Source organism: Leuciscus leuciscus, assembly GCF_965113295.1.
Source record: "Leuciscus leuciscus genome assembly, chromosome: 22".
In the NCBI taxonomy this organism is placed as follows: domain Eukaryota; kingdom Metazoa; phylum Chordata; class Actinopteri; order Cypriniformes; family Leuciscidae; genus Leuciscus; species Leuciscus leuciscus.
In genome coordinates this window covers 25,072,329-25,097,457 of record NC_138746.1, presented here as the reverse complement: position 1 = coordinate 25,097,457, position 25,129 = coordinate 25,072,329, and the positions used below count along the sequence as shown (strand labels likewise).

Genomic DNA, 25,129 nt, shown 5'->3' with positions numbered 1-25,129 from the left:
ATTAATGCATATAGACTGGCTATGCATGCTGTCAAACATGACCTTTTCTGATCTTTCAAGCACTTTAGCTCTTAAAGTTTGGTCTACTTCTTAAGATGGAACATTTTCCCTCATCTGCATCTCTGTCATGATCTTTCTCACCAGGAGCTTGTTCTGTCCCCCTCCCACTCTTTCCTGCATCTTTTTGCTGTCATGTTCTCAGTCTGATCATTCATTTTAAATGTATGCAGCAACAACATCTCTTGCTATTCTCTTTGTCTTTTATTCTGTGCTGCCTCTCATGTATTCTCTCTTAGTGTCAAATCTTTTTTCTCCCCTCACTCTCTTTGTGACTGTGCCAGCAGCAGCTGTTGAGACCCTCTCTGCTCCGGCCTGAGGTAGCATCTCTGTTTTTCTGCATGCCTTTCCTTAGTTTTCTTGACAAAAGTAACACTTTATTTCAACGGTCCCCTTTAGACATTCTGTTGACTATAATTAACCTTGTAACTACAAGCCATCTACTCTCATTAGAGTTTTAGTAAACTATCTGCTTAGCATCTGCTAACAATTATTTTGACGCTCCCCCAACAGACAACAGACATTCTACACTCTAAAAGGTTTAACTATTTACTCAATTTTTTGGGGGGTGAAACATTTTTACACTCAAAAAAATTGAGTAAATTTTAAAGCTGTGAAATCAATGAAATATACTGTATGAATTGAGTAAATGTAAGTAAAAAAAAAAATTTTATCTGAGTAACTGCATCTGGTACATTAACAAATAAAATTGAGTAGAAATAATTTAACATTTAAACATTTAAAAAACAATATTTATGAGTAATATTAACTGTTTTTATTTATGAGTAATATTAACTTTTTTATTTCCTCTAAACCTTTGTAAAATAGTATTCCATACAACCACCAGTATACATGACATTGGCCTTTATTGTCGATGAGTACAGCAATGCAGCATATTTTACACTGTTTTAACATGTATACAATATTTCCTACATTTAAACTCATTTAACAAACATTTTAGAAGTAAAAATGAAACATTTAAACATTCAGGTAGCCTAATTTAAGTGAAATCAACCAGTCTGTTATCCAATTTCCACCGGATCAGCGCTGGTTCTCGTGCCGCCGTCCTGCGTTTCACTCATAGCCGAAAGATACTGCGAGCGACTGACTCCATAACCTGCCAATAAACAAACAGTGCACAGTTCTGAAGACATTTTATCATCCAAATTAATTATATTCATTTTCATTAGGAATAAAGTCGTGTGTTTCATGCAAGGCGTTTCAATCACGCGAAAAGACAGGCGCGACTCTCGTTTAGGTGTCACATTACGCCTCTGTATGTTGTTTTGCATTAAACAAAATTATTTAAAGCACAGTAATGATTTTATAGATGAAATAAAACATACACAAACCTGAATTTCACAGAGGAAATGCACCAATTCTGCGACGCTGAGAAGAGATAACTGTTCTGGACTGGAGAGAGTTCAAACAGCCCCGCGCTCACTCAACCGTTGAGTTGTCTTAAGAGTGTGTTAAATATATTAATAATATTAATTTGAATTAAGTAATATTTTTGTTTCTTGAAACAGATCAGTTTAATTCTCTATTCTCAAATATTTTGATAGAAATTTCACAAATATATTAAGAGTATATTATAAATAAATAATTGGTTAGTCGAGTTAGTCAAGAGTTAGTTGACATGTAGGTAAACATCACTTATAGTCAACAAAATGTCTAAAGGGGACCTTCAAAATAAAGTGTAACCTTGACGGATCTTCTTAGCGTTACTGCGTATTTTAGATATCTCTCATTAAAGATCATTAGTGTATGTATGTTTATTTTGAGGTCTGTAGAGTATACATCAAGGAACAGCAACTGCATTCATCAAGCAAATTCATGGGGTCTTCAACTGCTAAATAATATCCTTTAAAAGGACAGTTCCCAAAAATTAAAATGCTGTCATTTTTTCTCACTCATGGTCATTCCTTTGTGTGATAAACAGGCCAAAATCTTCATTATTTGCTAAAAATCATAAGGGTGAGTAAATTATGACAGGACTTTTATTTTGGGTGAAATATCCCTTTAAAATGCAAGATTTTTTCTTCTTTTGTAGATAAATGTCTAACACTTACACTACCACTAAAATAAAAATGAAGAAATTAATAGGCATACTTTTATTCTCCAAGGTCAGGATATATTAAATTGATAAAAAATTACACAAAATATTTTAATATTGTTAGAAAAATGTATTATATTACAAAATAAATACTGTTCTTCTAAACTTTTTATTCATCCTCAAAAATATTAAGCAGAACTGCTTTCAGCATTTCAACTCAAATGTTCTTGAGCACCAAAATGTGCTTTCATTAGAATGATTTCTAAAGGCTCATGTGACACTGAGGACTGGAGTAATGATGCTGAAATTGGTATGAGCATAAGAGACTCCTTTCAAATACATAAAAAAATAAAACTCAAACATTGTAATGGTAGTGTAGCTAGATGTTCATTTGCATTCCCTGGTTAAATTAAGTTATATCAATGAGTGAATAAACACACTGTGTGCCAGAAACTGTTAAACAGACACTGTTATTTACTAGATAGTAAATTGTGCACCAAACCCAGACTAATTTTTGTAGACTGTGTGAAGATGAAGTCTGACATCTGTCTTTATGTTTGTATTTTAGGCTCTCTCCATGGAATCGGGTATCGACCCTGGGCAGGATTACTATTCTCAAGACTACTACAGCTATGATCAAGGGTGAGTTTCATATATTCAAAGCTAGGGTGTATTTGTTACAAACTAGGTTTTTATATTTCAGATGCATTTTCTTCCTCTCTTGAAGATCAAGTATGTAATTTCTGCCTCCAATACAGTAGCTCCCTTTCTCTTTGTCTGTCTCCTGTGTCCTTCGGTTTTTCATCATCTTCGATCACTTCAGTATTTATCTTCTTTCTCTATTCCAGTTTTCACAATTTATGATAACAAAACACCTGAGCACAAAAAGATCCAACCAGAAAAATAGAGACAGACTCTCCACATTAACTCGATACATTAACTGAGCATTTTGTGTCTGCAAACAGAAGGAGACAACAGAAGAGAGAGAAAAAGGGTGTAAACACTCTCAAATTGACACATATTGTACCATTCGGAACAGATGCTGTTGCAAATGTTCAAATGTTGAACTGCATGGTTTAAAGTCAGCCCTTCTGAGGAGATGCTGGAAGCTTTAATTAGATTAATGTACCCTTACCTCCACACTGCCGTCTTTAGCTGAGCTCAGTGGATTCATTAAGACGTGAGGCGCATGTTTTCTACTAAGACTTTCAGACCTGAGTTCAGTGTTCAAAGTGTAATTGCATCCTCTATTACGTTCGGTAGAGTAATTTGAATTTTCCAGCAAGAGGAGCAGCAGATGGTCTTAAGGCGTCTGTAGTGCTCTGAGCGTTAGCTTTGAGCACCACAGAACAGATGATTTACTTTAACATCAAGATCAAGATCTCTAATGATAGAGGACTAGGGCTATTCATTGACATTTTAAAATGAATAGCACCAGTCCAGGATGTTGAATAGTCAATCCAGCATTCCAGTCATGCTAAAATACACATTATAGAGAAACTGTTGACCTAGCTATTAATCTTAGCACTAGGTTTTCATATCAGGGACTGTATCTCATAGAAAGGGGGATCCCAAACGTTTCCATCGCTGGTTCACGTTTGGAGCATTATAGATGAAATAGGCTATGTCCATTAAAAACTTTAAACACACTTGCTCCGGTCCAGATATGAACTGTGATCCACGCTGCGAGTGTTGTCAAACTCATCGCAGTGTTTAGCACATAAAATGTTCTCATGCTCGTTCTGTTTGTACATGTGAAATGCTTTTTACAGACATATTTCCTTTATGAGTTGGAAGGTAGCCAAATGCACGGAAATGCTAAGAACACACTCTTACGACCATTTCTCTGAAAGACAACAGCGCTGAGATGAACAGAAATGACAGAGATTAATGAACATACCTGCAACAGCCTTTCGTGACATTTGAATTATCCAATGTAATGCACACAAGTTGTTTTACGAGCATGCTTTTCACTATGAAACACAACGCATATTTATGTAATTAAATTGCAAGCAATAGTAAAAAGTTTTTTTCAATGCTGGTATATTATTGCAGCCCCAGACTAAACTGTTTTTGTGTGAGTGTATGTGTGTGTGTTATTCAGCGAAACGTAAATTTAGCTGCAACCAAGTGACTTTGTGCGACCACCTTTTCCCTTTTTGCAACCCACAGTTTGAAAAACCCTGTCCTAGAAGAAGGTTGGCATTTAATGGATTTCCCAGTAACATTTTTAAAAGCAATTTTATAAAATGAGCAATGCAATGAGAATTCTCTCAAAATTGTATCTGTTTGTGCACTCTGGATGTCAAGGCTTTCTTTGTCCATATTCAAGGCCTATGAGAAAGAAGGATGGCTTTGATTCCACATACATCAAGGGAGAGAGTGGGAAAGATAAGTGTTGCACTTCTGTCAGACTAAACGGCACCTGCTATCAGAAAGGCCCGTCCTGCTGAAGATCCAGGACTATTTAGCTAATTAGCTTAGGAATATTTAATGGGGGTTTAGCCTTTAATCCCTTGATCACAGAGGCTGTTTGTCCTGTGTGGGCGGAGTGGACTGATGTTGATTGTAAGTGTAATGAGGCATCTGATTTGCCTTTTCCCATCTTGAATAAACACTTCAATCCTATTTTCAAACTTGTTGGAGATCTGATCTCCGAAGTACTCAATGTATATTAGCTTTGAATTAAAGGTGTTGTAAGGTTTTTTGTTTGTTTGTTTGTTTACTTATTTAAAATATATCACTAAATTAGGTGTCAATCACTAGCCTGACTACGTCAGACTTCCTACTTCCGCTAATTTCATTTCGCTTCTGTACTCAGTCTGAGATAGCAGCCTATCTTTCAGTTTTCCACCGGCCTGAAAACAGCCGGGCCAATCAACGAACAGAGGGCGGGCTGAGAGCCGTGACGTAGACGCTGATTGTACCGTGGATGCGTAGATTTACTTCACATAATCTCCAAAAGTCATTCACAGCCATGTTCACTCCGGTATTTCGCTCGATGATTTAGTTTTTGCATCATACATGCGTTTACAGTGGAAGTTAGATGCGGCTGAGCATGCGCATAACACACGCCATAACCAAACGTTATGTGATTGGCTTACGGGTAACCAATGATTTTAAACTTCAGACAAGCGCCCCCCCGCGCGAGAGAAAACACTTCTCTATTATGCCCTTCCAGACTCTGTATACGAAGCAAAGTGAAGTAGCAGAGTCTGGTATTACCAGGCTAGTCAATCACACCTGTCTCTGTGACAGCCCTGCAATTTTTTTTTATATATTTTTTTGGAATTGAATTAAGAATGTTTTTTAAATAGCAGGTAAATTCCTCAATTTGAATTGAGGTAACAAACAGGATGCAGAATTGCTATTCAAATTTGAATGTAAGGTAGTTACATTACAATTCAATTAAACTTAAACAATTATGTTAGTCAAGACAAACTTTTTCAAAATTGAAAAGCAACATTTGTCAAGACAAATTTTTAATGTTGTCTTGACAAAACCTTGTTTTTAAAGATTTTTTTAAAAAGCATTGAAGTTTATACGTAATTTTGCCCAACACTTTCAGCCAGCTAGGAAACATGTTTAGGTTTGCTGACATCAGGTTGGTTGAGATGTCTTTGGAGAGTAGGGTATAGGAGAGAAGGCATGTGGTTAAAGAGATGGGCTAATTCCATCTAGTGGAAATTAGCAAAATTGAAATCACTTACTACACCTTTAATATTGTTCTGCACAGCACAATAACTCGAAGTTCACATGTTGTAATATTTCCATTCCTACATCCAGATATGATCCCTATCCGCCCTACGGCAGCCGCAGGAGGCTGATCACACCCATGTATGATGAGTATGGAGAGGCCATCGTGGAGGACGAAGGATATTACTATGGTGGACCAGAGGTAATCTTACACATTCATTCACAGACAACTTAGGATATGGTGCAGTTATGTTTTCTTTTGTTTTATTACTCATAATCTTGTCATCACCAATAGAAAATCATTTTCATGTCATGCATTTTTTAAAACGGGTTTGACAGTTTCATGTAAACTGTAAACTGTGATTAATGAGATTGTTTTAAAAGAATTGATGTCACAACAGGGTCGGGGAAGAGGGCGAGGTGGGCGAGGGAGAGGTCGCGGGCGTGGAAAGCGTGTGGGATTCCAGGATTTCCCACCAGAGGATGAGATTGAACAGGCAGAGTCTGAGGTTCCTGCTGAGGAGCCAGCAGAGTCTGAACCTGAACAATCCAAAGCTGCAAAAAGGCTGAAGTCTGTCATGAAGCTCAGCAAGTTCCTCGCTGCTGGGAAGAAAACTGAACCTACCTCCCCATGGAAGAAGGCCAGGATCTTCCCAATGATGTTTGGGAAAGGGAAGAAAGACAAAGATTACGCCAAGCTGACATCTGCACGTCGTATCGATAGTCAAGAGAGCCTGACGGGTGGGCAGAGCACAACTTCCATTGATGGCACGTCCACTGCCAGGAGTCGGCTTGGGAAAGTCCTGAAACGCATTAATCTGGCAAACAAGCTGCAAATTAGAAGGAAATCACAGAGCAGCATCAGCAGAAGCTCTGTGAGTGAGAAAGACGAGTCTGCAACCGAGTCAGAGAGAGAAGAGAAGAAATCTAAAGTGTCCATCAGTGTCAGTGAGCCTGAGGCCAGCGGGAGTGGATCAGAGGCAGAGAGCCGAAAGAAAGGCTCAGACGAGGAGGAATCGTCCGATAGGAGCAGTGTAGTAGGCTCCACTGATGACAAAGATTATCTGAAAGTGGATCTGGACCGAGATGATGCCAATGAGAGCACAGTTGATTCTGAATCAGAGCCAGAAGAACCCGGTGATTCTGATGAGGAGAGTAAATCAAAATCTGGGACTGAAAAGTCAGGAACCGAAAAGGATTCCGAGGCAGAGTCAGCATCTGAGAAAGAATCTGAAACCGAGAAAGGGTCGGGTTCAGAGGAGGAATCCGGCTCGGAGGAAGAGTCAGGGTCTGGAAAGACCTCAGGAACAGAAAAAGAGTCTGGATCTGGGACTGAAAAATCAGGAACCGAGGAAGAGTCCAGCGCTGAGAAGAGTTCTGCCACAGAAAAGGAGTCTGAGGAAGAATCTGAAGAAGAGTCTAAAGGAACAGAAGAGTCAGGATCGGGAACGGAGCCGTCTTCTGCTCGCTCATCAATGAAATCATCCCGTACTGAGGATTCCTCGGCACGTTCGAGTGCAGGAACTCAGAGCAGCAGAAGTGGAAGTGTTTCTGGTAGTCCAAGTGGTACTCCGAGTGGCAGTGGATCAGGTGGCAGCTCTAAGGGGTCTTCAGCCCGGTCTTCAGTAAGGTCATCACAAGCATCAGTGTCTGGTGAGGAGAGCAGTGGTGAGATGGGGTCAGCGAGTGGCTCTGAGGAGGCATCCGAGACAGAAATGAGCGGATCTGCTCCATCAGATGCCACTGGATCAGATGCTGTTTCTGTGTCCGACAGTGAGAGAAGCTCTACGAGCTCCAGATCAGCAGCAGGAAGCCGACGCTCTCGCAAGAGCATAATTACCCGATCATCCCAGGACACCATTGATGAGGAGAGTGAGGAGGAGGAAGAGGCTTCTGAAGAAGAAGAGGAGGATGAAACCGCAGATGAGAGCAGAGAGTCTGCCAGTGAGATGAGTGAAGGATCAATGTCACGGAGGTCAAGTGTGATCTCAGCGGCAGGAAGTGGAGGCACACCGTACGCCACAGAGAACAGCGTGATGGAGAGTTCAGATGAAGCATTTGGAGGACTCTCACCCATCACAGAGGTGGATGAGGATGCCATAACTTCCGGCAGTGGCTCAGCATCTGAGAGTGGCTCTATGATTCGCTCAAAGCAATCAGGAACCGAAGGAACCACAGAAGTAACAGATGCAGATTCCGAATCAGGAGATTCCACAGCTTTCTAAAAAGGGGCCAAGTAAGACTTAACTGACTTCTGTCATGGAGTGAAGAGATTCCAACTTTTCTCACAGTCTTTTCTCTTATTCTGGTGTGTTTTGGAACCATTCCGACTGCATGGAAGTGCTGAAAATGGCATGCCGTTCACATTTCTGGTGTGCTTCTGAAATTCCTTCTCTTGAGTGAACTTACATTACCATCACTGCTAAACTTGTGTTTTCAGAACATTTTTTTTTTTATCTTCTCATGTTTCCTTTCCCAAAAACCTTATCCCTTTGAGTGCTTTGATATGATATTGATACCATATGTGGGGCAGTTTGCTTCTCTATTCGGGGGGAACACAAGATTCAGTTTGGTTACGATTGCAATTTTTCACCATTAGTCTCTACCATTCCCACCTGGGGGAATTCTCTTTGATAGTTGATTTATGTTTGTAATTCTTCTCTCTAATCTACAGGCTGGCAAAAAAAAGAGGGTCAAACTGGTGTTTGACAGAGAGCACGACACAACTTCAACAGGAGAGGACAGTGGGCCGGATGTCACACGCAATCGCATACCCAACGTCAGCAGCCACAGTAACATCAACGGATCAGTATACCTTGCCCAAAACGGTACCATCATCCGAACACGGAGGCCCCCTTACCCCAACAACTTAAAACTGGGCTCACCAACACGATTAGGCAAACAATTTAAAAAACTAGATAAGCTAGGTGTCACACACGAAGAGCATTTACCTTTAAATGGAACGGAAGACAATGGGTCTATTATCGGCACAACCACTGACCATTCCTATGTTACTGATCACAACCTCAACTCCAAAGAGTGTAGTATAATGGGCCTTAACAGCACAGGGCCCAAATCCAACATCGATAAAGCCCGTTTGGAGCAGGATAGGGGGAACTGTGAGCAGGAGTCCTCATTGGACAACAGGGAAATTAAAGAGTCGGTAGAATCTCCATGTGAGCAAACACTGTCTGATGAAGAGGAACTCTGGATGGGTCCCTGGAACAACTTACACATACCAATGACAAAACTCTGATTTTTAGTTTTGCTAATGCTGGTGGTACTGTTTCTATTTAGTTTCCTTTCCAGTCTTTTCTATGTTTAATTTGGGTTCTTTGAAATATTTTGTTGTACACACACCAGACACCGACTAAGAAATGTGATTCTCTTACAAGGAATTGTTTTTTCTTGCAGTTGACTATATTTCACTTCTTATTGTAGTTTCAGATCAATTGTTGTGGAAGACAGGGCTATTAATTCAGTACAAATTCCTTTGCCTCAAGTCAACTGTTTCCAAAATGTATAACTGTATAATTGAAATTATTAGATATCAGATATGATTTTACAAAGACAATACAAAGAAAATGTAGCCGATTTAAACAATTTAGAACGCGTGTCAATTACAGCTTTGATTGAAGAGTATTTTTTATTAATGAGTCACGCAACGGTTGCTTGAAAATTCCCTAAAAATCAGTATAACCAGTGATGGCTGCTGTACATTCAATTATTCCTCATGTTTTTTAATGGATGTATTTTTTACATTGAGAATATATATGGTTGTAATGGGCCTAATATTTTGAAAAAAATATTTACATAGATCTATAAATGTATACTTAAGTATAATACAGTATATGTATTTTGATAACTTTAACTGTTTTGTTTTTTCATTCTTCTTTTCATAAAAAAATCTAATTAATTTATCTTGTTTTTTCTTCACTTTCGAGTTTTGTTTTTTTATACTGGTCAGATTGTTTGAAGCTTTGATTTATTATTATCATGAATAAAATTTGTGATCAATCCAAGTAAATGTCTCTGTAAAATGAGTTGTGTGTGTGTGTGTGTGTGTGTGCGTGTGTGCGTACGTGCGTGCGTGCGTGCGTGTGTGTTAACCTGCTGTGCTTTACTGGTCAGTATATATAACAGAGCTTTTTCATATGAGAAATAAGTACACAGAGGCTTACTCAGATGAATCACTGAGCATCAGTATTTATCCCAACAATCTTTCATCTGTCCATCAAAGGCTGACCGCTCTGTCAGATGTGAATATTTGTCCATCCACATTATTACAGCTGTCTGGGGAAAAAGAAGAAAGTGTCTCTGAAAATTGAGAGTTCTAGAATGTTCTTTGATGCTTATGACGTGATGTCATAAGGACAATGGACAATGAGTGACCTCTTACTGATTTACAGGTCAGCTGTTTCCTGCTCCGAGAGAAACTGTGTAAAGGTTTAGGGGCTAACAGGTTTATGGGTAATTGTGTGTGTGCTTGCAGGATTTTGCCTTCATTCCAAGGTGCTTTGCATAATATGTGAAGATATCTTTACTACAGTAATAATAACAATTAACTGGACTCATAACTATACAATGGTTACTTCTTGTCTTCTAATTTGCCTGGACACGCAATGTTCCAAGAGTGCTTTTGTTTAGTTTAAAACTTTCTTTTCATTCTTAAAATGCTGTTACTTTCTGACTGCAGAGTACCGGAAACATCTGTTTGTGATTACTAAGGTTAAACTTCTATATTTGACTTCTTGTTTACCTGCAATCAAGTAAAAAAAAAAATCTTAAATGATTACAGCCTGATTGTTTGGTTACAGCTTTTCTAATTTACCTGCCATGTGTCTGCATTTTCCACTATTTTTCATACTTGATTCTTTGCATAATTTTGTGTTTATGCATTGTATGTGTTTGCGTAACATCATGCACATACATTTGTGAAGTGATTGACTGTTAACTGCACAGTTCTACGTTCACCAGCAGAGGGAGACACACTATTTACCCATCCACTCTTCTCAGAGCTGTGACATTACTTACTTTGCTTATCAACGCAAATCGCAGACAAGGAAAGGACAGAAGTTTTTTTTTTAAATTGCTTTCTGAATTGAAATCATACTCTGATTACCTTGATGAACTTCGTGTTTCTGAGTAGATTCTTAAGGGTGAACTTAGATTTATTAATTGATGTATTTAGCATGTTAAAATTCTTAATTCTATCCCAATTTATTGTGCAGTCTCAACTTTGTATGTCAACATCCTGAAGAACATGTAAAAATGGGATTCTGTTGGTTGTGTTCAGGCTTACTTCTTATTGAATACTCTGCAGTATAAACTGTATAGGCTACTGATTGCTGTTTAAAAAAATTTAATAAATAGTGTGTGAACCAGTAGGCATTATACAAATGTTTGATAAAATAATAGCTATGTTGTTGTCACACAAATTAAAAATATGGCTATTTAGCATTTTCCATTCCGTTAAAAAAAAAAAAAAAAAAAAAAAGCTTTAAAAACAACTTTAGCCAGTCTGATCAAATACCAAGTCAAAATGAAGATGTTATAAATCTCATCTGTTCATCACACTGGAAAAGGAAGGTCATGACTGCAACATTTATCCAATTTTTATGTGGTGCATGTTGAGATATATAAGTGTTATGGTATTCAAAGTCATACATCCTGTTCTCCTTTAATCAATTGTGTATTTTAAATGTGTCTTCAGTGTTGCTGAATAATTATAGTCACGCATAGTGGAATACGAAGGCCCACCTGTCCCCTTATTTTCGTTCCTGCACATGTGCTGCAGTGAGCTGTGTTTGACTCAAATGGGCTCTGACTGTGAGCTTCCTCCTCTCCTCTGGCTCTGGCTGCTGTTGATGCTTGAGCGTGTGTGTGGGCAGATGCAGGTTGTAAGCGTGTGGAGGGAGAGTGTGTGCACATGTGTGACCGGATTGTGTTTGTCACGCAGGAAGGTTCAACATCACATAGAAAAAGAGGCCGAAGATCACCTCCTAGTGTTAGCACAGATTTATATGTTTGGAATAGCATAGTAAAATACTACCTCTAGAGAGTGTATACTGTGCATACAGTAGTATGCAAGATTTCTGTAATACCTAGATGATATAAACCTACTACAATTTACAAGATGTGCAACATAGCCTATTCTAATATCCTACTCTTTACTATTTCTGCAGTACTATGCTGTGCACAATATTCATATTTTTTTGTGTATGGGTTCTCCGGATGATGAAGTAGCCTACTACATTTGATAATATGAAACTCCATGGACTGTATCCCACAAGCCGGTGCACTCGAAACTTGACTTTCCATTTCCAGTGTGATGAATTAGACTAAACATTAGTCATTTCTATTCAATATTTTATGTAGCTGACATACAGCATTGTTTTACACAAAATTGAATGCAATGATGCAAAAATAATAATAATAATAATGGATTCTATATCCCACGATGCAATGTGCCTGACACATTCAACTTCCATTCCATGGCGAATGAGCCATAATTTTGTCTCTGCACGGACAACAGTGCATGTGCAATTGGTTTGTGCACTCAAAGACAACAGGTCCACTAGGTACTGTGCATGATCATTTCAGTTAAAGTCTGCAAGACTATCCCCAGGTTTCACAGACAAGGCTTAAGCCTAGTCCCAGTTTGAGCTGTATTAACTGAAAGCAACTTGCACATCTTAAAATATGTGAGTAGCCTACCATTGTTTTGTCTCAAGAGGGTTTTTCTTTTCTTTTTTTTTTAAGGCATGTTTATTAAAGCTACTTAAATGTCCTTTGAACTAAGGCCTAATCCTGGCTTAATCTAAGCCGTGTCTTTGAAACCGGGCCCAAGTTTGCTGTTGGGACAAAGCTTTTCTTGACTAATTATTATACTACTTTGGATGTCAAAAATCGTTTTTGCACAAAATTCTGATAAAAATGCAAAATTACTTGGTAACCCTGATTTAAACAAGCAATGTGATGAGATTATATATAGTATGTAAAACTAAAAATAGATTATGCAGTGATTCAAACTTAGTCAGTGTGGTAGGCCTATTGTTTTACACACTAATATGAGATCATGTGACAAATGACAAAGTTTGAATTACGGCATAATTTGTTTTTAGTTTTACACACACACACACGCGCGCACGCGCACACGCACACGCACACACACATAAATATTTGTGATATATTAGTGATATATTAGTGTGTAAAACAAAACCAAACAGATTGTTCAGTGATTCAAACAGCAAATCTAGTAGGCCTATGCCACATTTGTTTATTTGGAATTCACTAAGTAGCCTTGTTCAATATTTCTAGAATATTCTAGAAAAGGCTGCTGTTTTACTCAAAGGTACACTATTTAACGTTTTTGTTCAAAATTTAAATAATTAGTCATAATCAATCATCAATCATTCTTCCAAAACGTGTTTTTGCCTTACCCTGATTCACTGTGGTAAGCCTATTTTCGCGGGAAATTGCGTGCATGGGTCACTGGCACGTGTGTCTCGTCATATCCGTAAAGAGATCCGGCTACTCTGTGTGGTTGGGGATGGAAATATTGTAGTTTAGTTGTCAACGAGCAGCTTATCTCGAACCTCCGGGAAATCACGCAGAACAGAGGAGAGTATGTTGGCAAAAAAGAAGGCGACAGAGCTCGTAATAAAACTAGAAACAACGTTGGCTTGGCTTTTTGGACATGGCCAGAACTGAGGGATTTGATGTAAAGCGACGCGGAGATGGTGTTTTTATTGCTCAACAGGTGAGTAAGCTATTTTATTGAATAGATAAATCGCCAGCTCTCTAACTGTTTTGTGAGTCTTTCGTTGTGGTTGTTGTATTGCTGTGCTGGGATTTATTTCCGATGAAGTAATTATACCGTCTCCAATTGAGCTCATTTTCATCTAAACTGGTTATCAATAAATGTTTTATGAGCAGTTAGAAGGATAACCATTCATCCGCGCAGTCACGCAGAGCCGAAGCACAGCCAGAACAATGTTCTTCCGCAAAATGCATTCAGTCTTTTTAACCGCTAGAGGGGAAAAGGTGACAGTTGACCTTTAATATTTTAATGGTCAAAATAATTTATACATTTACATTATGTTGCATAACTTAAGTAGTCCGTTCCCATCATTCTCTCTCCCCCAGTGTGCCTTGATGTCTAGATCAAAACATTCCAATAAAACATATTTTCTGTGTGACTAACACATAGAGCCGCTCGCAGGCTCATGTGATAATAAGCCTTCCAGGAAGCGCGTGTGTTTTCAGCCAGCGCTATGTGTGAGGTTTGCGATCAGGTGCTGTAGGTCAAGTCTGAAGAGGCTGTTATCTCTCCCCTCTCTCTATTGCATGTTTCAGAGCTGCTATTACAGCTCTGGCTTATGATTCTAATTACCCAGATTATATAATTAGCTAGTCAATGTCTGCATCCTGCAGGGGTGAAGTGCGCACGCAGGTGTATATGAAAGAGCTTGAGGTTGCTTGCGCTTTAGGAGGAATGATCATCTTTTAGTAAGGCCTGTGACAGACAGACAGGCTGAACTGCTGCTTGTGAGGTGGTTGAGGGGTAATTGTGTGGTTTCAATGCTGCAAACTAATTTTCACAAGAGAAAACCACACTGCTGAAAAGAAGCGACTGTTCGAGCGTCAGACAGAAAAGCTGTAGCCCCGGGACAGACAGGAGCTGTCAGCATGATTCTCCTGTGTCCTGCTTTTATTCATGTGTCGAACAGTTTTTCTCTCTTCGGATGGTCTACAGGCTTTTGTGCAATAATCTAATAAAATAGATTGTCTTTATTTTTATAGATAATTTGCATATAGTGCAAATATTAAGATGGGGACTGGGAAGCTTTTTTTAATTGTGGCTTTCTCACAATTGTGACTTTTTTTCTTCTTCAATGTTATATCTCACAATTGAGACTTTTCCTCAATTGCCTGGTTTATATCTCAAATGTCTGACTTTTTTTAGTTATAAACTCGCCGCTACGAGGGGACACAAATCTTGTAATTGTGAGGTGAAATTAAAGAGAGTTCACCCAAAAATGAAAAATTTGTCATCTTTTATTCACCCTCATGTTGTTCCAAACCTGTCTGCGTTTCTTTCTTCTGCTGAACACAAAAGAAGATATTTTAAAGAAGGTCGGGAACCAGACAGTTGATGGACCCCATTGACTTCCATAGCATGTTTTTTCCTACTGAAGTCAATTGCTGCCGTCAACTTTCTGGTTACCAACATTCTTTAAAATATCTTCTTTTGTGTTCAACAGAAGAAAGAAACTCTTACAGGTTTGGAACAACATGAGGGATGAGTAAATAATGACTATTTTCTTTTTTTGGGTGAGCTATCCTTTAAGGTGACCAGATTTCTGCAACGGAAACGGGGAAATTTACAGTTCAGTGGTCAAAATATAATTTTAATCTTACATGTTATTTTCTAAGAAAGGGGGACAAAACATTTTTGTACGTTTTTTGTTTAGTTGTTTTTAAAATTGTTGTAGGTTCAACGAGTTAGTTTTTTTCTATAGATAACATTTTCTCACAAATGACGAATTCATTTTCACAATGTTTGAGTAAATAGTAGGCCTATAATTAAAAAAAAATCAATTCAAATGTTAATTTTATGTTTGTGCTTTTAGAAATACATCTTTATTATCCCTAATTATTATTATTATTTTAGGCTCATCTTGAGAACAAAGTATGTGGTTTCTGCACATGCACTTGTTGCAAGTGTTGTTGGTTTCATACCTTGATGTGCCTTTACCCACAAACCTTCGGGAATGTATATTGTGTGCAAAACACTCCCACACCCTGCAGGCCCTGTTAGGTTATAGTGTGCACTGTGCAGTACATACTAACTACTTTGATTTAACATTAATAGTTATGTGACTACCTTAAAACCAATAAAGGTGTCTCATTTAATAATTGATTGATAATATTTTTTTTTATATATTTTTTTTAGGATTTTAATGATGAAATAGTTTGACATTTTAAATCACAACTGCCAAGTGCATAGACTTTCTAGCACATTTGACAAATACAAATACATTCTACTAGGCTAAAGTGATGAGGTGTGTGTGTATATATATATAAATTTTTTTAATTTTTTTTATTGTATATAGTTATTTGATTATTTCACTGTATTGTTTTTGTTTGTCACCAGTTGCAGTTCAGGCTGTTCTAACTTGCCGTACATTTATTCCTCTGTTAAACGAGTGTGTGTTGCGTGTGAGTGAAGCGGTTGCATTGAGTGTGTGTTCTATAGTAAAGCAGACACAATTAATCACTTTTAGTAGTTAGGACACGGTGTAAACAGCTGTTATGACACGAGCAACAACGGCCACGTTCTGAGAGCCCAAGAGCCCATTCTGCCTATAACACTACTTTTCAACATCAAGCAATATTCTAATAATTTATATAATTATAACACTTTATATAGGACCATTTTGCATAAAGAGAGCCTAGTTTCACGTTTTTGCTGACTACTTATTTAAAATGGTATAAAAGTACTGCAGGCTAGAGGCTACATATGTAATTAAACACGTTTTCATTATGGTATTATTACTTTTACTTTAGTAAAAAGATTTGAGTTCTTCCTCCACTGGTAGAGACTAGAGGAATTAAGACTAATAATAGAAAATAATAAGGTTTTGCTAGTGACACTTCTGATATATGTATTGATAGTTATTTTAACCGAAACGTGGCTAAATTAAAAGACAAAGTCATTAGTGAAGATTATGCATCAGTATTTAGAATATAATATAGAATAGAACATGCAATGCAAACTAGTTTGGTTTACAGCTCAAATCATATCTTTGTCACATAAGTATTTCTATCACCACATTTGAGTGATCATTGCAAAATGTGTGTGTGTATGTGTGTAGATATTATGTTTATGTATGCTGTGTATTCTATATACAGTACCAGTCAAAAGTTTGTACACACAAATGGGAAAGTGTGTCCAAACTTTTGACTGGTACTGTACTATAATATTGCTACTGTATTATAATATACACATAAATAATATTGTCCGATATATTGATATCTGGCTTTTTTTTACTCCCTAATATAGAATTCAGCCAATGACTATCTCCAAACTGGTTTCCCCAAACACTCCCGTCTGCCTTTGGTCACTCAAACAGGTAATTCTGCCTCAAGCTCACGCCATTGGTTGAGGCAGCTGTTAATTAAATAGTCCAGTAATTTGATTGGCCCGATCGACTGCTATTTCGTACATTACCGAACTGGATCAACACTCAACACTTGTTCCTGTTTTGGGCTCTGGTTTGAAATAATGTGATAATTGGAAGAGCAAATATTACACAATATCTGCTCATCTGAAATGTAAGTGATATATTGTTTACACATACCGTTTATATTAACATATTCAATTACCATGGTATAGCAGCCCATATTATCGTGTCTGAAAGGTAGGCATAATATTGCTGGCATATTTAATATTTCCGTTTGCCTATAGCTAGTCCAGTGTGTACTTCAAAAATACCATGCTATTATACATTTATATCAATATCAAACCATGATATTGTCCATATGAAAAGAAGAACATTGTGAACTTTTGTGTTAGTGTTACAGTTGTCATTTATTTGCTATGGAATGACATATTTGGGTAACCGGCAAATATTGACACTTTATTCCCCCAAAGGACAGTATTTTAGGTTCAAATGTACTGAATGTGTGTAGCCTATATTTTCTGAAGCCAATGACAATTTCTTTTTCTATATTTTTTTATTTTTAAATATAAACCTTTTTTTTTTTTTTTTTTGCAGTTCACTTGAATAGTTCTGTGCTGCGACACTAGAGTACACATTTCATGCAGAATGAGCATGTGACACGAATTCGAAATAGTTCTAAATTAGATGTCACTGCCATCATTTACAGATCATTTGTACTTTCCATTAATTCTAATTTGCTGTATTTTGAACATTTGTAAGTTGCATTCTCTTAACACCGTGTCTCTCGTCTGGTGTCATTTGCAGAAAGAGTTTGTGGCTGCTCTGTTTGTTAGGAAGGACATTATCTGAAAATGAGTGTAATGCCACACATGAGTGATCTACTGCCCCCTGCTGACCAGCCACTGCCCCAACCAACCATAAACACTGCTCTCAGTACCAGCTCTAAACGGTTTCCTTTTGTCTCTAATCTTAGACCCATCAATCATTGCAGACATGGTTTTCTGCAGGAGAAAGCGTGTGTAACTTAAATGCTCGATGTCTGGCCGTTCAGTTGCAGTCTAAGACAGTAATTTCTGAAGACTTCATGTGTTTGTTTTGACATTTGTGTACCTCTAATGTCCTCTGGGTTTATTTTTGGGCACCATTTGATGTTTTTATTTTTCAAGGCAATTTCAAAAAACCATTTTTGGCAGCCTTAAGTATATATTGTTGGTTTTGGGCACTTATAATTTCTGTCTTGTACATGGTTATTTTTGAGATGTACTAGTGCCCAAATTACATTTAAACTGACAGACAATCTCACTCGCAGACACTCGCAGAAAGACACGCAATAATGTGCAGGAGCTATTCGTGGTTGCATCCCACCCGAAATGTTTTATTATTTCTGAAATGCTGGGTGTGTTGAAAAATAGATAGTTCACAGTCTAGCACTTTTAATGAGTATGTGCTGTGCTCTCGGGTTTCTGTCGTGTGTATTTGTGTACGAACGGCTCTCAGCTATACCGCAAAACTATGAGACGACACTGTCTGTCCCGCTTTGATGCTTTCATGCTGCATTTGACTGCTCTTCCAGGCTTCCAATCCATGACCTGGATTGAAATAATGCAGACACTTGTTCAGTGTTTTCCTCCCCAGCAGGCACGCTCGGTCATTCCTGTTATGCAGTGCATTTTGAACTACAACTTTTAAAAGAATGCATATGCTTTGATGTGACTTTGAAGAAGTATTGCTATAAAAAGACTTATGATACTTTTTAGATAGATTGATGATTTACACAGTGGCAATAATAATAAAGAGCTAAAAGTTAGTCATTGTTCAGTGAGGGATTGTGCGTTACTGTAGCTTTCATGAGTGTCAACTTGGTTAATTGGTCAATTTGATTATATATATAAAAAAAAAAAAAAATATATATATATATATATATATATATATATATATTAGCATGCTCTTTTCATTGTATTATAATTTAATTAATTATAATTAATTATTTATTTCCCAGCGGCAACAGGATGGCAAAGCGCTGAGTTAAATGTAAAACACTACTATATTTTGTCTTTTGCATGTGAGTGTACAGGAGTTTGTCATAGCACTCAAACATACATGTAGGCTATGTGCACAAAAACGTTTGTTTCTCAAAACACTGAATTTTGATTTCTAAGTGATCAAATTTGGTATATTTACAATCAATCAGTTTGATATAATCAATCATTATATTGACTCTCAGCTGATCTACGTCTACATATAGGAATATGACGCCTATCACTGTAGTCATATAAGCTCCTTCAGTATTATCAACCTCTATTGTGTTTCTCAGGAGCTAATTACCCTCCTCCATCCCCAGCTCCTCCTCTCATCCAGTCAGGATTTGGCATTCTGATTCCCCTCTGAATCAGACTAAATTCTCGAAATATGTTGTACATTAAAATATTGACATTAATGATATCTGCAATACATTCATGTTGGTTCTGTTCTGTTTACCCTAATGGGGGTTATTGCTGCTCCCCCTGCTCTTGTTCATGCTATACATGGATGTTCTCGCCCAGAACAGAACCATACCGCCAATCCAAACTGTATGCTAATTGTCAATCTTCTTTGACGATAGTGGTCCTGACAGAGCTATAAACAGAAATGCAAGGGGTAAAAATAAATTACTTCTTTCTAAGTGAATGAATTGTGTACGGTTTTTTTCCCCCACAGATGATCGTTGGGTGTTGGTAATGAGTGTGGCATTTAAATGCCAGTGTTTCTCAAATGAGACACAAGACCTGTTAGACTTGAGTGATGTGTCTAATGTAGGGAACTGTGTTTAGCATTTTGCTAAAAGTTTATTTTACAATTGCAAACTGAGTGCAAAGCAGATAATGTGCTTGCAGTTTTGCAGACTTGGTCTGAAGATTAGGGACATGAGTGAATGGTTTCACTGAGTGGGCCTTAAGTACCACTTTTAGTGTGTAAGCAATTCTAAAAAAAAAACTGTAAGAACTTCATGTAGGCTATATTATGGGGACATGAAAATGTACTGCATAACAAGAGGGACCGACTGATTTTGGGTCCTGGGTGCCCCAGTGTTTAATGTCAGCATTGCATGTGTGTGTCTGGACGGAGTGTGGCAGCGGCTGGCGTCTGTGGCACGGTCCACGATGGTGTGTGTGCAAGTGCTATTTCAGGTCGGTGTGTGTGTGTCTGTCTCTCATAAAGCCAGACGGGTTCTGTTGCTGCTCACTTTACACTCTGTGTGTGAGTTTGCACATTGACTCGACTGCTCTGATGTGGTTTGATGCCTGTGTGGTCCTGAGAGGAGAGAAAGGAGAGCGAGCGGGAGGGAGGGTCACACTCAGCACTTATAGTATTACACATTATTAAAAGACAGTCAAACTCAGGAGAGTTTAAAGAAAGAGCGTCTGACTTTGACGCTACTGTTCTCTCAATCTACTGTTATTCCGGTAGAGAGAAAAATGAGGGAATGATTTCCAGACTCACATTTTCCAAACAGCTATAACGCTGCTGCTATTTCAGCAGATGCCAAGTGCTAGAGAAAGACCAGAGATGGAGTTGTAGAGAAGAAAGAGGCAGGGAAACCACAGATCAGCACAAACGCACGTCTCAAGTCTCTTTTGCTTTGCTTCTCTGCCGAAGGTTGGAGGAATAGTTCAACCTTCCTAAAAATGACTACTTTGTCATTTATTCACCCATGTGTCATTTCAACCCGTATTGCTTTATTTCTTAAAGAACTCGAAAGGAGATCACTTGTATGCACGTCTTCTGATTGATTGCTTTGTCTTAGCTTTTACTTGTTGTGTTCAGGAGCCCGTCCATTTTCTATAACGTCTTTCAAAACACATTTAGCCTAAATAATCCAAACTGGTTCCAAGCCATTTTTTCACTTACTCCTGTAGATGCTACAAACGGTTAACACTTCAAGACATGTCATAATTGTATGTATTTACAAAAAATCATAGCTGTAATGACCTGATTATCCAGGAAGTGACATTTTTTTTGGAGGCAAAAATCCAATAAAAGTTGTCTAAAGTCTTCTGAGGCCACACAGTATTTTTTTGGTTTTATTTATAAAAAATCTCTAAAGCTCTCAAATTTCATTCAAACATGGCTCTTGCTCATCTTGCACATACACTCACCAGCCATATTTTTAGCTACTCCTTGCTAGTACTGGGTAGGGCTGTCACTTTACGTTCGAAAATCGATTCCACAATCGATCGGACCAACCAACGCAAGTTTCGAAAACGAATATAGGGAATCGATTTTAACGGTCTCGGCTCGTCACGATACGCCCGCAGCGAACACGCGTCACTCAGCAACTGCTGGCTCTGACAAACACGCATAACAGCAAATTATACTTCTGCATAATGTGTCTCTTTTTACAACAAAACTGAGAATTCTGCCGGTATGCAGACAGTCTCATGCATACAGATACAGATTCGGGCTGCGGTCTACAGTCGCCTACGTAGGCGAAATTTGTTTGACATTTCTAATGGTAAACACAGCCATGTTGAAGACTGCAGTAATGTTTTTCATTTATGCTATGGCAGTCCACTCTGCCTATTGTTTTTCGAGAATGTTGCACTCCTGTTTGTCATTGTGCACGAAACTTCACGCCAATAAATCATCAGGAATATTTGCTGACTTGTGCGCGTCTCAAGCGCCCTCTTTACGTTCGTCCTAATGCCTGTTAGTTGTCCGTGGATTTGCCCATATTTGGCGTTTAAAATGGAAACGTCTTCAGACATGGAAAATCGATTTTACAATCGATTCAATGAAAACTTATGTCTCAAAAAGCGAACAGGATTTTTTCACAAAAGTGACAGCCCTAGTACTGGGTTGGACCCCCTTTTACCTTTAGAACTGCCTTAATTCTTTGTGGCATAGATTCAACAAGGTGCTGGAAACATTCCTCTGAGATTTTGGTCCATATTGATGATAGCATCATGCAGTTGCTGCAGATTTGTGGGCTGCACATCCATGATGTGAATCTTTCATTCCACCACATCCCAATGGTGCTCTGTTGGACTGAGATCGGGTGACTGTGGAGGCCATTTGAGTATAGTGAACTCATTGGCAAAGCAGCTGAGATAATTTGAGTTTTGTGACATGTTGTGTTATCCTGTTGGAAGTAGCCATCAGAAGATGTGGTCATAAAGGGATGGACATCATGCTCAGCAACAATACTCAAGTTGGCTGTGGCGTTTAAACTATGCTCAATCAGTACTAAGAGGCCCAAAGTGTGCCATGGAAATATATAACACACATTACACCACTAGCAGCCTGAACCATTGATATAGGCAGGATGGAGCCATGCTTTCATGTTGTTTATGCTAAATTATTATCCTACGATCTGAATGTCGCAGCGGAAATCGAGACTCATAAGACCAGGAAACTTTTTTCCAATCTTCTATTGTCCGATTTTGGCAAGCCTGTGCGAATTGTAGCCTCGGTTTCCTGTTCTTATCTGACAGGGTGTGTTCTTCTGCTGCTGTGGTCCTTCTGCTTCAAGGTTCGACATGTTGTGCGTTCAGAGATGCTCTTCTGCAGACCTTGTTTGTAACGAGTGGTTATTCAGGTTTGGCCATTCTCCTCTGACTTCTGGATATTTTCTCTTTTTCTGATCATTCTCCGTAAACCATAGAGATGGTTGTGTGTGGAAATCCCAGTAGATCAGCAGTTTCTGAAATACTCTGACCAGCCCATTTAGCACCAATAACCATGCCATGTTCAGAGTCACTTAAATCACCTTTCTTCCCTATTATGATCCTCAGTTTGGACTTCAGCAGATCATCTTGACCTACACTTCTAAATGTTGCTGCCATGTGATTGGCTGATTAGAAGTTTGCTCACGATGCTTTTGTGAAACGCAGCTCAGGCATGCATAATACAGCCTTTTTAGTAATTTTCGCAAGACAACAGGTGACAAAGTTGAGAACTAAAATGTCTTGCCTTGCCAGTTTCCACCAGTTTGTATTAATTTTCCCTAAACAAATGTCGTTGTTTTTTTTGAAAATGTCACCATGTGGAGTTTCTTTCAGTTTAAATTGCCTACCGATGTATTCCTTTGTCACAGCTTTTACTTGTGTTCAGGAGCCTGTCCATTTTCTTTAACATCTTTCTAAAGACATTTAGCATTATCCAAACTGGTTTCGAGCCATTTAATGTACTCCTGTAGACGCTATAAACAAGTAGCCCTTCAAGAAAAGTCATAATTTGCTGTATTTACGAGACCCAGTAAGTATCAAAATGTCAACAAGAAATCCACTTTATAGTTTTGTTCGAACCTCATTATGGTTTGATTTCTATTCAGGCCGTCTCTGTTTAAAACATTTTCCAGCACTGACTCACAGTTACTGTGTAACTTTGATGTGATGTTTTGGAGTGAACAAACCTCCTCCTTCAGATATGATGTCTAAGCATATATTTGTCAGAGGGTAAGTGGTTTGCACTTTGTTAACCAGTGTTGGCCAATAATGCATGTTGTGTGGGATAAACTTGTTTTTCTCCGAGTGAACGTTTAATTGCAGTGGAGGAAGCCCACACAGTAAGAGCGGCAGATATAACTGCTGCATTTACACAAACCTGCCATTTTTAATGCAATGTGTACTTGCTGTTCTATTACACATCATTGATTTGATGTTTCTGGAGACCGTCAAGTCAAATGAACTGACATGTGATTTCACACTCCGTTATTTACATATGTTTTATGTAAATGATTGTATTTAGCAGTTAATATGCAGGTTTCAGGAGACATAGATGTAGTAGTTTCAGTGAGCGCGTGTGGGTTTTTGTTTGTACTGTGAGGTAATGAACAGATGAATAATGAAACGCTCCACCTGCTGCTGTTTACTGAAGGTTGAGTCATTGACGTGTTTAATTAGTCTCAAGTGGATGATGATTATTGTGAACAGTGTAATGACATGCTAAATATGACAATCATTAAAAACCCTCATTAGTTGAGGGAGAAGAACAGATATGATGGCGGCCTGTCATTCTCTTCTTTCATTTGCATACATTTAAATAGCCTTCAGCAAAATTTATGGCCTAAAAACAGTGGATAACGTCATCTTGTGCCGCCCACTTAATTTAGCAAACAGTTTTTTTGTCACATAACCTTATATTTAGAAAGGACCTATCATATACAGCTGCCTGTGATTGAGAGGTGTTTTTTGCCTGTTGAAGTCAAATTTCTACGTACCAGTCCAGAAGACAGCTAATTAATTCAGTTCTAAAACTGCATATACTGCATTTTACATGGTATTTATCTGGCTAAAGATTAGCAATCAATGACATATCTTTGTTGTTCTTTTATATCCTTTCTCCTGGCCTAGGACATTGTAAGTAAAAGTAGCAGTTTATCCCTCTCGTCCCCAATGATTCCTTAAAGTCAGGTCATTAAATCATTAGTAGTCCTGTCTTTCTGGCCAATTAAGATGAGAAGCTGGGATGATCAAGTGGTACAAAAACCTCTGCATAAGAGGTTTTACCAATACCAACCCAACAACAGATTTAAGTACATTATTGGAACAACACCTGTAAAAATCATGTACTGCCTCTGTTGTGCCACTAGAGGGGGGAAAGGGCCTTCAGTGCCGACGGGCACTGTTTACCAAACATTTACTACCATGATGGCAAAATGACAGTATTCTGCTGCCAGTGGTGTGTGTGTGTGGTTCAGGTATACCCTATGTTATGGGGACAAAATGTCCCCACAAAGTTGGCAATAAAATCCTTGACCTTGTGGAAAATTTTTTTGGTCCCCATGAGGGAAACCGCTTATAAATCATACTAAGTGATGTTTTTTGAAAATCTAAAAAAAATTCTGTGATGGTTAGGTTTAGGGGATAGAATATCTTATGGAATGTCCCCATAAAGCCCAACGTTTGTGTACCTACTTGACTATATTTTGGGGACAATTTTGTACCCAGAAGTGACCAAAAGCTGACAAAATCTCCCTTTAGGGACGTCCTCATTTGTAAATCTGGTATAAAAACAAAGTAATTAAAGGTTTTGTAAAAATGCAGAAGGTTTTGTGTGATGGGTAGGTTTAGTTTAAGGGAATAGAATATACAGTTTGTACAGTATAAAAACCATTACGTCTATGTGTGTGTGTAAATAATTTTAGAACCCA

At 38.2% G+C, this 25,129-nt stretch overlaps 2 protein-coding genes across 2 annotated transcripts in view; both read left to right on the top strand.

The window, feature by feature from the left end:
* Positions 1–8,592, top strand: part of LOC309487030 (protocadherin-15-like) — a 242,960-nt gene extending 234,368 nt beyond the window's left edge. The window contains 5 exon segments of the mRNA XM_082154579.1: positions 345–377; positions 2,682–2,755; positions 5,900–6,011; positions 6,211–8,045; positions 8,484–8,592. Of these exon segments, the coding sequence (XP_082010705.1) occupies positions 345–377; positions 2,682–2,755; positions 5,900–6,011; positions 6,211–8,034 (2,043 nt within the window). The 3' untranslated portion in view covers positions 8,035–8,045; positions 8,484–8,592.
* LOC309486870 (uncharacterized protein) overlaps positions 1–25,129 on the top strand; it is a gene marked incomplete at its 3' end in the record, with an annotated part of 250,462 nt that overhangs the window by 33,128 nt on the left and 192,205 nt on the right. The window lies entirely within an intron of this gene.